Below are 13,462 nucleotides of genomic sequence, written 5' to 3' on the forward strand. Positions count from 1 at the left end.
GAATTTATGACGTGAGCCCAAGCTAAATTTTTCAACGTTGGAGCAGTCGTGTCACCTTTTTCCTCCGATACGTTCATTTCACACAATTCCAAACGGATAGTACGTGAAAACCGCCACGTATGGAAAAATGGCTGATCTTTGAATCTCAACACGATAAACGCTTGCAGCGATGGACCGTTTACGAAGACTTCACGTTCCATCGCACCCTGTTCTTTTATTCTTGCCATCCCCACCCCAACTACGATAAAAAAGATGGATGAAAATTATTGTAAATGTTACTCTTAATGAATGTTTACGACGGCTGGCTGTATACGACGGCTGGCTGTATGGCGATGACAGACGGAAACAGCGACACGGTCCTCTTGCACTACATCGATAAGAGGGGGCCGTTGTACGAAAGTAAACAAGACGAACTCGCGAGATTAGACGTTCATCGAAATCTCCACACGTGAGAAAAACCGTTGGTCCTCGACAAATCGATGTTGAGAAAAATTATTGACTGGCCCTCTTACATAAATCTTTCAGAGGGGACCGTTGTATATATTTATGAAATTAAACAAGAAGTTCATTGAACTCCGTTCAAATGAATGTTTTACGATAGCGGCGATGACTGACATAAACAGTCTTGCATGTAGAGACGTGAAAACATAAACACGTTCGGACACGTTCGTAATACCTGGAAACTGGTCTTGAATGCAATACCTGGAAACTGCCCCCCCCCTCCCCCATCTTTCAAGATATGGGCTGTATCCCCCCCCCCCTCCCCCAAAAACATGATGCAATAATTCCATTAAAAATATGACGTAATATATGCTCGTGCAATACCGCTCGGCGGTACCGCTCTCCCGTGAAGTGGCGGTACCGCTCTCCCGTGAAGTGAAAAGTGAATTAGAACCCGCCTATATATACTACTCATATCATACCAGGAAACTTAATGTGCCAAAGTCCAGAATGGTCAATGAACATATCCGTGAGCCATCTGAAATCCACATCCTTGAAATGCGTAGTGACGAGCCCGTGTCCAACAGGTTGCACATGTTGGGCGAAACCATTCGACAAAGCTTGCTTGATCGATTGTTCCTACAGGAACTTGACGAGTATTCCACGCAATATTCAATGTGTACACGAGTATCAACTTGAATTAAATTTAGAGGGTAACAAGTTAACTCAACTAGTACCCCTAACTGATCTTGGCTTAAGCAATGTATCGATATCAAAGCTGCTTTTGTCAGGTACGAATATCTCAAACGTACCCTTGGATGTATTGCCATCTGACGTTGAGGTGAGTGATACAAGTGTTTCCCCTTTTTATATTATTATTAGGGGTGGGCGGGTACCCGGAAATTTGGAATCATTATTGGATTGAATAGTAATTACTTCATTACACTTTTCATTCTTTCTTTTCATTACTTTTCTTGATATATGTAGATGTTTTAAATTTCTGAAAGAATACTTATAAAATGAGATCGAGGAACTACCTGACCCGCGCCATATAAGTTTTGGGTACCCCCCCCCCCGAATTATTATACATAGGAGCAAATCTAACTTGTTAAGTTACACATCTTTTACACATCTTTAATTACATTACAATCTCGATTTTCACATAAAGATTGTCGAATTAATTTGAATACAACATTCAATCTAAAAATACAAATCTATTCGGTGATATGATAAACAATCAATATGTAATACTATAATACTGCTAATACATCCAGATGATCAATTATACTGCCAAAACTGAATTAATCATTTAAATCTAGATGCGTATCAGCAGTATTACAGTATTATTGATTGTTTATCGTATCACATCGAATATATGTAGATTTGTATTTGAAGCTTGAACGTTGTATTCAAATTAATTGGACGTTCTTTATGCTGCCAAAACTGCCGCGTCAGCGATACTGATATTACCGGCAATATTGACGGTCAAATATCAAAGTACAGTGACTCCCGTTAATATTCGGATGCTCTTACAAAAAAAAAACAAAAAAAACGGTATCTTATAATATACACAAACATTTCAGGTTCTCTTGAACTGCACAACAACAACATTAGCAAGCTGGATTTGGACGTTCTAGAATTCATGAATAATTCTACCAAGTTGAGGAAAATTACGCTTCACGAGAATCCGTGGACATGCGACTGCGATACCAGAGATGTTTTGAACTTCATGCAAACGGAAGTCCCTAGAATTTCGGAGTCTTCGCTGATCACGTGTAAGAATAAAAAGATTCCAATGGTAAAAATGACGGCGACCGATTTCTGTCCCGCTGAAACGGCTATGATCGTAGGAATCAGTTTATCCGTAGCAGTGATTGGATTGTTGATCGGTATGTTGGCAGCCTTGTACTACCGGTACCAAGAAGAGATTAAAGTATGGCTGTACGTGCATCAACTCTGCCTATGGTTCGTAACCGAAGACGAATTGGACAGGGACAAGTTATACGACGCTTTTATAAGTTATTCCCATAAAGACGAAGAGTTTGTTATAAACGAGTTAGTGTCCAAGTTGGAAAGCGGTCCCAGACCGTTCAAACTGTGCATACATTTCAGAGACTGGTTAACAGGAGAGTGGATACCGAATCAAATAGCTCGGTCTGTTGATGATTCGAGGAGAACGATAGTCGTATTGTTGCCAATCTTCTTGGAAAGCGTGTGAGGACGAATGGAATTTAGGGCCGCCCACAGACAGGCTCTCAGCGAAGGTCGAGCAAGAGTCATTCTAGTCCTGTACGGTGAGATCGGTGCCATTGATAAGTTAGACTCGGAACTGAAAGCCTATTTGAGCATGAACACCTACGTAAAGTGGGGTGATCCTTGGTTCTGGGATAAACTGCGATACGCTCTACCACACCCGCCAGAGTTGACCAGAAGGGCGATCAGGAACAAAATTTTCGAGAAACATCAACCCACTATACAAATTAACGGTGAGAAAAAGGAACTGATTTACCCAAACAACGAACCGGCAACACCACCTGCGGTCAGCACTCCTCCAGTCGATACCATTAAAGTCTTCAAATGCGACAACATCAACAAACTTGAAAAAGATACCGTTGAAAAGCTAAATATATCAAATAGCAATGGAATCCTTCCGTCTGAACAATTGATACTGAATAATTCAACTAATAAGGTACAATGTACCACTGTGTAGAGCAGGCATGCACAGGTGGATGATTTGGGAGCAGGAGCAATCGACCCTGCTCCTGAGCAGGGTCGGAGCAGTGACCCTGCTCGGACGTATGGAAGGGGAACCCACCAATTGTAAACGGAGCACGAGAGAAGACGAGAAGAAGAGCGTATGAGAGTGGGGGCGACGTCTACGTTGCTGTAGTCTGACCACTCGGGCGCGCTCTCCATTTCCCCACGCCCCTCCCACTCGTCTTCTCTCGTGCTCTGTTTACAAGTCACGCTTAGTGGGTTCCCCTTCCATACGTCCGAGTATGTAAGTTCATTGCTCAATTCTATGAGCACATTTTTATTCAACAATGTAACTCAGGCATGCGTGCATTAACAGCACATTGTAATTATATCGATCATTATCCGGTAACGTTGACTAGAAAGCTGAATAAAGAATCTCATTGTGAATTGTTAATTTTGCATTCAATACTTTTAACACGTTCCGTGCAGAGCCGTTTTGCTCGACAACTAAACAAACTTATGTGTTTTGTTCTACACTGCAGTTTTTATAATGCCTCATTCTTTTGGTGGAAATATATTCTACAGTGTTAAACTTGTTATAGAATACATGTTTTTAGAGCATTAAATAAATATGTCAGCGTGTAAATACCACCGGTGGTACACGTGGCATGGAACGTGTTAACTGTATTGTATTTTACTCTCAAGATTAGTTTATTATAAAGTTAACGTTAACCAGGTGGATATCCTGCGGAATATTGTGAAAATCATTAGAGACACATGTACTTACTTAATATTAGAAATCGCGGTTTTGAACGTGTATTAAAATACACTTGTACACGTGTATAACGAGCCATATAAGGTAATGTCTTACCATATGCGAGAAAGATGTCATTTTGCTAGCAAAATGTGACGTCCATCCAAATACAATGAAAATAAAATATCAGGTAACTTATTTCAATTTTAAAGACTTACCCATAACGGCGTTGGTTCTCCAATTCCCATAGATTCGACACATTTAAATCTCACTCCAGATGTATAGGAAGCTAATGTGTATGTGAACGTAAAGGTAATCATTTCAGTTCTTGCTACTAACAGTAAAGGAGCTAATTTATTGTATTCGTTACTTACTATTTGCACACTTATCGCCATTCGAATATTGTAAGTAGAGTATACATATAGGCCGGTTCTACGATCTTTGATCGTAGAACCGGCATGATATTTCGTGCCAATTCTACAATCATTGGCAAGGGAGGTGAGGGGCGGGGGAAAAATGGGGTGCCGGTTCTACAATTTTATGTTAGAACCGGCATAACATTAAGCGCCGGTTCCACCATAATTGGGTGGTGGGGGGCGGGGGAAATATGGTATGCCGGTTCAACAATCAACGGAGCGATGCGTTTATTGCGAAATAGAGAGCGTTACTGACGTGAAAGAGAACAATACAAAGAAAAAGAAAAGATTACATAGTATTTACTAAATTTACATAATATTTACTAAATATAAACAGAGAACGTATTTATGTAACGCCTGTGTTACAGAGCTGAAAAACAAATTTTTGGGCTACAGGTAACAAAAAATAATTAACACAATTTTACGAAATACAATTTATTCAATTAATTTTCTATTTTGGTACAAAAAAAAACTAAAATGTTTACGTTCTCAGGTAGAAAACGTGTTCTTTTTCGCGTGACAATATTACCCGCCGTTGAAAAACAACGTTCGGAACTATCCGACGTTGCCGGTATCGCCAAATACTTCATTGCAAGTTTTGCAATTGTCGGATATTTGCTTATCCGCGACTTCCACCACTCATGCGGACATAGATCAAACCGTATCTGTGGTTCCGCAATGTATTTTTCATATTCGCTGTGTATGTCGGACATGTCAACAATCTCGTCATTATATAAAAATTGTAAAGCTGTTTGTTGCAATTTGTTATCTACATTCCTATTTGCTGTTTTATTTGGAAAACTTTCTAATGTGTTTTTTATTTTGCTACGAATTTTAATTCTTGTGCGAGGAGATTCGTGCTCTAAATCTTTGTAACGAGGGTCGAGGAAGCAAGAAATTTGGGTTATTGTTGTAGTACTCTCTTCATTAAAATTTAACTGAAATCGGATCTTTATTTCCAAAAGTACTGTTTCTTTAAATACTCTAATAACCTCGTTATCTGTTTCTAAAATATTTAAATGGTTTTCTATTAATTTTTTGAGTAATGGTCTTACCATTGACACTGACGCATTTTTTTCACCACAAAACAACGTGGTTATTATTTGTAATGGTTTTAAAACGTTTAATAAACTATCTATGGTTTCCCATTGACATTCTGTTACCTCCAAATTTCTTGCCGTGCTTAAATTAGTAATTGCTCTGTCTGCAATTACATTAGTTATACTGCATCTATTTTCACGAATACGTTCTAACATAAAAAAGGTCGAATTCCATCTCATAGAACAACATTGTAACAATGTCGTTTTCCATATTCCAAGTTGCATTTTTCTGATTTCCAGGGCCTTTTTTGCGACGTTGGAATGTTTGAAATGCCCAACTATTTTACTGCAACGGCGAATAGTTTGTTCTACAATGTCTTCCGTAAGTGCCTTCTTGATTGCAAGCTGCAGAGTGTGAGCTGCACACGCTACGTTTTCAATTTCCTCACTCATCAATGAAATTGCATTTTTTATGTTGGAATCGTTGTCTGTCACTATCGAAACAACTTTATTTGTTATTTCCCAATCGTCCGATGTCTTTTTTAATTCATTAGCGATATTTTCCATTTCATGAGGTGTATGACTGTATGTTCCATTGTTTGTCAATAAATTGTACAGTGGGTGTAATGTATGTATCTTGTGTCAACGAAGACCAAGATACGAGAGGATAACGTAGCAATTTTGTCGCGTGAGAACGTTGATCGTATCGATTTGTTTTCGTTAACGTTTATTTCGTTGTTAGATTTTTTCTACGATAAATCTGGTTTCGTGTGAGAAATTTGAATTTGTTCGAAATAAATATTTTTGAAGGAAGATCGGAGAAACGCGATGTTTCGTTTAGACGAATATTTTTGTTTTTTTAACTATTTCGCGAACACTGTTCGGAACAGCATCGTTCGACAGACGATGGATTCGGAAATAAATTTGGGTAGCGATTCGAGCGTGTTTCGTCGTTGCGGAAATTGGCGTTGTATGGACGGTATCGAGCATTGTCGCGTGGTAAATGGGTTCGGAGGTACATTTGGTTTGCAGTTTTAGCGTTTCGCCGAAACGGCGCGGCGCGGCGTACCGCGAAGACGTTGCGGATATAGATAACTAAATCGGATTACGACGTAAAATTTACGAAGTATTCGTATAATAATTGAAATATTTCTACGAAAAGTAGCGTCAGATCGGGGTGTACGAGTTCGCGGGACGCGATTCCACGTAATTCGATTCGCGTGAAATACGTATCGCGAAACGATCGAGTGAAAGGTTTATGAAAATTTCGCCGTTGCCGGAAACGGCGTTGCGCGAACACGTGGCGGATGTAGATAAGGAAGTTTTTGCGTGTGCGTACGTGTGTGCGTGCGTGTTTTCGTAAATCGAATTAGAACGCAGAATTTACGAAGTAGGTATTCGTGTAATAATTAATATTTTTATATTAAAGTTGCGTCGTATCGGATTTTACGAGTTCACGTACCGCGATCCCACGCTATTCCGTTCGCGTGGAATACCTATTGTGAAACACTAAAGTCAAAGGTTTCGAATATGTGTGCGTATGTGCGTGCGTGCGTGCGTGTGTTGGACGCGAAAGTGTCAACAAAATTAGTTACCGAGAGAACACGTTTCGAGAATTTTATGGAAAGGAACGAATTAAATATTTCAAAGTATGATCGATGGATATGTGTTTTCGTTTTTCTTTTTTTGGCGCAAAAGGGTGAGACATTTCATCTCGATTTATCGCGAGCGAGATAATGCTTTTCGCGTGTACCGCGCTTGTGGTATTGCGCGAAGAAAATGATACAGCGGAAAAATACAAAGAAAAGAAGTATCCGTGAATATTCCTTTAGGGAAACGGATGATAACGAGTCGTATCGTACGCGCACGCAGACACGTACGCACGCGTACACAGACGCACGCATAGAGACGATACGTAATATTTTTGGAAGAGGAAAAGTATTTGTACGAAAAACGTCGAATTGTCGTGGAAACATGCGTGTTTCGTCGAGCAGAGATACGGTCGAATCGCGTACAGCTTTTCGCGTTGTCCCGTACGAAGAGAATTATATTCGAGGTAATCGCACGCGCGCGCATAGCCGTCGTTGAAGATTTTCGCGATTCGATCGATCGATAACGTCGCGATAGAGAGATATCCCACTCTCGAAGTTCTTAACTCCGAGTATCGGTATGCGGCGAGGGAGTACTGCCGGGAACGCAGAGCGCTGGGAGTGAGTCCGGTGGGTGCACCGAATCATCGATATGCCACCTTCACGGATATGTCCGAACCGGGTGGTACGAGGGCCTGCCGGTTGGGGGGGGGGAATGGTTCTCCCGGTGGTTAGCGTTTTTTCCGCACCGGTTTGCTAACTTATGCGACGAGTGAACAGCTTCGCGTGCGTAACCGAGGACGCTACGACAACGATGAACTCTTTAAGTGTAAACAGATGTTTGGTAACGAGGGGGGTAAAGGCGCGAAGGGGCGTGAGGAGGGGAAGGTGGTGCCGAAGGGACCGCGGGGAGCGATAGGCGTTCCCGCGGGAGAAGGGACCTTCGCCGGTGGGGATGCCTCCGCGGTTGGCTGCTCGGGTCACCGAGACGACAGCTGCGGGGTGGGAACGGAGGCGTGTGCGAGCTCGTCGCTATTGGAGGAAGGAAGGGTCAGGGGGTGGCTCGGTGGACTGGGCGGAGACGTCCCGGTCCTTTGGGTCGCCGGGCTCGGGACCAGGGTTGCCCGATGCTGCCCCTTACGTTTCCGTCCCTCGCCACCAAGCTGCGTTAAGCCTGCCTTCGCTTCCCCCACTCTTACCACTGCCGCTGCCGCGTGCCGCGTGGAGCATGCTACCGAGTGGCACAGAAAACACCGTACGCTTATACAAGCTGATTTGCTTCGGAAAGGTAGGCTATACTGCTATAATGAAATAAATTTATTCGTGTATTGTTAAATAAACACAAATTGAGGTTTGAAAAATGTATAGAGGGAAGAGGGGCGGGGCTCTTCTCGAGACAGCGGCGAGTAAGGGGGTGGGAAGGAGTTCCTCCTCTCCGGGGAATTATCTCTTTTCCGAGACGGTACATTTCTCGCGGAGATCGGCGCGTTCGCGACCCGTGATCTGGTCGAGATCGGGCGGGGAGCGGACGGAACGGTTCTCCGAGTGTAAACCGTTTCGAAGGGATTCGAGGGGAGATTCGGTAACGAGCTACGGGTGTCGAGTCGGCGGATTCGCGCCGCCGGTTTCGAGCTCGGTGTTCGGGCGAATGTCACCGGGTGCGCGTCGAGCGACATCGCGGGGGTTACAAAGTACTCGAGGGGCTGTATACCTTCGAATTTGCCGAGATGGGTCTCGAGGGATGAGGGGTAGGAGGGAAACCCGCGTCTACGGGTGGGAGTTTTCGCGGCGACGGTAGCAGCGACGGCGGAACGTATCGCGTTTTCGAAACGACAGATATGCGAATTTTTGTTTGATTCGTTGTTCCGGAGTTAACTTCGTTAGATCGTTGACGCGCCCGAAAACGTTTCCGCGGGATTGATCGTTTTCGATTAATCATTATCCGAATGTTCTCGGGAACGTTCCGGCCATCTTCTCTATCGTCTGTGCGAGAACGCGGAGGTGGCGACGGAGGCGACGGAGGCGCGGGCCGCGGTGTTTCGAAGATGGGGGTCTGCTGCGCTCGCGGCGTTAAAACGGATCGCATCGTACGCGCGCACTTGCTTGCGAGTTTTCGCGGTGACAGCAGCAGGGACAGCATAGCGTTCCGCGATTTTAAGTAGAACATAAAATGTGGATACGCGAAACAATCTACGAGAAGGTAACGATATTTTCTTTAAATTTTTCGAGATATCAATCTCGATCGATCATTGACGCGTCGAAACGTTTCCACGCGCGATTAATCGTTTCGTTGATCGCGTTATCGTTATTTTTCCAGAAAATTTGTTTCGTCGATTCTTTCTCGTCTAGCGGTACGCGACGACGGCGGCGTTGGCTGCGACGGTGGAAACGTCGTTGGCAGGGGATGGGGATGTGCTGCGCTCGCGTCGACACCGCACACCGTCTCGTCGCTGTTCTTTGTCCGAATGTGTGTGTGTGTGTGTGTGTGTGTGTGTGTGTGTGTGTACCGTGTCTCCTGTGACGATCCGATCGACAAAGGCGAGTCCAAAGTGATCGTAATCGATGCCCTCGGCGAAACCGCCGAGACAGTGTAATCCGTGTGTGATATTTTGTCTCGATTGATCGAGCGATGTAAGGTTTTTGGCGTATACCGCTGTTCCGGCAAACCGGTGCGCATCCGATCGGCTTTACCGACCTCGCGTGGCCACGATCGGATGACGTCACGTCGTCGCGGCACCCCCCACCCTGTGTCCGCGGAACGCGCGATTTTCGGCACGCACCGGCTGATCGAGAGCTCTATTCACTCTGTTAACGGACACCGCGTTCGACACATAACCGTTGGCAGTAGTCAATAAACGCGTTATACACACGTCACGGAAGGAAATTGGTTTGTACGGAAAAATATTCGTATCGTCGCGCGAAGAGACGCGTGTTACGTTGCGAAAATATACGCGGTCGAATCGCGTCGAGCTTTGATCGGACCACCCCGTGTACTAGTTTGTTTTTGTCGAATATCGTTGACGAATCTGTTTCGGTTCGATCGTTTTCTTGTTCGATCGACGATGCGGATTAATGTTATGATGTCATTAAACATCGCTAGCGCCATAAAACAATATGATGATCGAAGGGATACACTGAAATCCCGGAACGTTATCGTGTTCTCGTTTCGTCGAACGAAACGAAATCGTCGTTCGTACCCGGTTTCGTCGAGCCGGAATAAGGGGAAAAAAAGAAGAAAATATGATTCCTAGAATTTTGATGTTCGAGAAAAGAGAAACGAGAAAAAAAAACGTTGCGAATATTCGAAGGAGAGCAACGCGGCCGCCGACGAGCGCGGATAACGAAGATTTTGCTGTACGCGCGTATACGAGGATAATGTGGATTTTTCGTTGCGCGCGAACGTTGATCGCGTATCGAAATAATTCGTCAACGCTCGTTTCGTTATTGTTCGAATATTCCCGGCGACGAATCTGTGTTCGTGTCGCGACAATTCAGTTCGTTCGAGATAAATGTTGCGAGGAACAGCGGAGAAACGTGTTATTTCGTTCACGCGACTATCCGTTTCACGCATCTTTTACAGACGGTTCGTTGAACGGAGCACGCTGTCCGGCTGGCAGATTCGGAAATACATTTCGGTGGCGGTTCGAGCGTTTTTTCCGCCGAGGGAAACGACGTTGTACGCGGACATCGTCGAACAGCGTCGTTCGGCGAGTGGATTCGGAATTCAATTTCGATCGCGGTCTTACCTTTTCGCCGGTGTACGAAATGGCGTTCCGCGGATATGTAGCGAATGTACATAACGAAGTTTTTTTTTTTGCGCGCGCGTGCGTGCGTGCGTGCGTGGTGTCATCGTTGTTCTTGCGATGAATATCGTTCGGCGATCTGCGACGTTTCGATCGTTTTCTTCTTTGATCGACGACGACGAGGACGACCAGGAGTACGACGAATCGAAGAATTGAAGAATCTCTTGAATGATCCTTGATCCTTGGAATGACTCGTTCCTGGAGTGTCGTTCTTCTTGACTGTTGTTACTTCTGTCGGTGTCATCTTCGGTGTAGATGCATCGATCTTCATTATGGATTGGCGCTCTATAAGATTTGCTCCCTTGGGCGCGTCTCTGTTCCCTGGGGAGAACTTCTCGTTTCCCGACCTTTGCTGAGAGTAGGGTACAATCTCACCAGATTCCACCTTAGCTTTGAATTTATAACATTCCTTAATCATATATGATCTAGTTTTTTACAATAATTACAAGTAACAGGTGGAATATTCGTTTCAGCTTGGTTACTGATCCCTGCTTGTCTGTTGGGTCTCGGATTGCCGTTGTCGCTCCTATCATTGTTATTGGTAGGGTCGGAACGCCAGCGTGATGCCGCGTGTAATCTTGCCTTGGAGGCTGTTGATATCGATATTGCATCTGAGACGAATTTCTTCGATCTCTGAGATTAGGTTGGAATGCTCTCATTCTCTCCTCTTCCTGTTGCATTTGTTTCGAGACTTTAAATGCATTGGCGTATGCTTCTTCTAGATTTCTATTTCCTTCCAATTGTACTCTGACACGAATATTAGATGGTAGACCGTTTAAAAATGCTTGCGATTCATGCCTGCGTTTTCCGACAATGAAATTACATGATTTGTACAAAAGTATTACAATTACGTTCGAGATTTACTGGCTTGAAACACTACCTGAAGTTATACCACATGATATTAAGTATCATATTCATAATGGTAACGGATGCAGTAACAATTGCAATAAAAAGGTAAGCACATTTTGGTGCACAATCGTATACAGTTTCAATAAATAGTGATATGTTTCGCAGCTTGCAAATAAAACTTCTAAAAAGTTTTTAAAACAAGAAAGCCGATTAGTAATGCCAAGCGTTCAAAGTCCGGCTGGCCCATCTGCTGTTCGATTCCCAGCATTTCAATTGTCTGGCTACGTTATTTTCAGTCTGAAGGAAGTGCATCGACAGCAATTTACATTAAATAAGGTTAGCATTAATGATACAATGCAATGTATCTCCTTAGAGCTTATTACATGCAACTAACTCCTTTTCACATGACGTGAAAGAATATTTTCTTAAAAAATAAAATAGGACATGTATAAACAAAAAGTGCGTACAAATTGAACAATGTAAAAATCATATATTTTTCAACAATTATTAGGTACCATCGCAATCGCCATTAGAGGGACGACTACAGATGCATGTTTCTTGCGAGCTTTCGGTATCGGTGGAGCATAGAGGATTTCTAACAATGTTCGAAGATATTTCTGGAATTGGAGCCTGGAATCGTAAATGGTGCTTACTTAAAGGATCGACGTTATCGTATTGGGAATATCCTGACGACGAAAGGAGGAAAACTCCCATTGGAAATTTAGATTTGCAAAGTAAATAAATATGTTTAATATCGATCGAACCGTTGCGCCCCGAAAGCATTAAAAAATGTATTAACAGCACCTACGACCGATAGAAGAAACATATTCTAAATGTAAAATCTTTGAAGGGCCCCGCACAAGAAAGTGTGGCGGGCCGCGGATTGCTCATCCCTGTGGTCTATAGTCTATGTATAGTCTATAGGTTTATTATAAAACTTTGTGGTGCAAAGCAGTCCAAATGACCAGTCCTAGATTTTTATTTCACAATTATTGAAATTATAAGTATGCTTTCATAATAAATCATTTAATAAATATCTTTATTAGAGCACGTATTAAGTCTAAATAAATTAATCCTTATCATATTTGTAAGCCTGTTACTTTTATAGTTTTATATTTATTGTATGATCTTACTTTTAAATCAAGTTTATCTCAACGTCAACCAACGCGACTGTCGTGTGTTCCTTTTATGTCTGGAAAAATGACTTATTGACGACAAGCGTTCTGTGATTTTTCGTCAAAATGTGGTGATTAATTAACGTACTAGTCGTTGATGGTAAAAATAACCAGAAAATCAAAATAATCTTGTAAATGAAAAAGAAAAGTGAATGGCCATTATATCTTATTTTTACCGTAATACAATTAAGAAACTTAAAATTTATAGATAGGATACATTGGCTATAGAAAATTGCGTATGTTTAATGTCACTGCTAAAAATCGGACATTTCATATGCAACCTAATACAGTAGGACCTCGATTAACCGGATCTCGATTATAAACAAATATGCGTTTAAATATGATTACATTATGAAGGGACATAAATTCTCAAAAATAAAAAATTGATTTTCGAATATAATGTACATTTTAATTATTTCCTCGGGTCTCGATTATCCATCGGGCCTTAATTTATCCGGGCTGTTAATTTAACCGATCAACATGTGCTATTTGCATGTCGATTCGACACGTGCTATTTGACACAAGCTCTAAAGCTTCTCAAATAATGCACAACAGATGATACATGAATAAGTATTACTATCGTTACTGAGAGGACAGTTGGAATGAAAATTTGTTTAATGTCTATGTATAATAAATAATAATGAAGTATTATTAATACTGAACATTTAATCGAATAATTTGTCAATACAAATAACAAC

The 13,462-nt window shown here is 42.5% G+C and overlaps 2 protein-coding genes across 2 annotated transcripts; both read left to right on the plus strand.

The window, feature by feature from the left end:
* The first annotated feature begins 959 nt into the window (after positions 1 to 959).
* On the plus strand, positions 960 to 3,179 carry LOC143218432 (protein toll-like). Its single transcript, XM_076443584.1, is given in 2 exon segments — positions 960 to 1,282; positions 2,025 to 3,179. A coding segment is annotated over 1 exon segment (1,068 nt). The 5' UTR covers positions 960 to 1,282; positions 2,025 to 2,083; the 3' UTR covers positions 3,152 to 3,179.
* An 8,033-nt stretch (positions 3,180 to 11,212) lies between these two features.
* Positions 11,213 to 12,927, plus strand: LOC143218482 (anillin-like). Its single transcript, XM_076443683.1, has 4 exons — positions 11,213 to 11,383; positions 11,463 to 11,694; positions 11,755 to 11,925; positions 12,101 to 12,927. The coding sequence occupies exons 1-4, from the start codon at positions 11,304 to 11,306 to the stop codon at positions 12,329 to 12,331; spliced, it is 714 nt and encodes a 237-aa protein (XP_076299798.1). The 5' UTR covers positions 11,213 to 11,303; the 3' UTR covers positions 12,332 to 12,927.
* The last annotated feature ends 535 nt before the right edge of the window (positions 12,928 to 13,462 follow it).

This window comes from Lasioglossum baleicum, chromosome 19 (assembly GCF_051020765.1).
Source record: "Lasioglossum baleicum chromosome 19, iyLasBale1, whole genome shotgun sequence".
Taxonomy (NCBI): domain Eukaryota; kingdom Metazoa; phylum Arthropoda; class Insecta; order Hymenoptera; family Halictidae; genus Lasioglossum; species Lasioglossum baleicum.

Coding starts and splice junctions, on each gene's coding strand:
- LOC143218482 (XM_076443683.1), top strand. CDS start 11,304: ATGCCGCGTGTAATCTTGCCTTGGAGGCTGTTGATATCGATATTGCAT. Junction 11,695..11,754: donor GTAACAATTGCAATAAAAAG/GTAAGCACATTT, acceptor TATGTTTCGCAG/CTTGCAAATAAAACTTCTAA. Junction 11,926..12,100: donor AGCAATTTACATTAAATAAG/GTTAGCATTAAT, acceptor AACAATTATTAG/GTACCATCGCAATCGCCATT.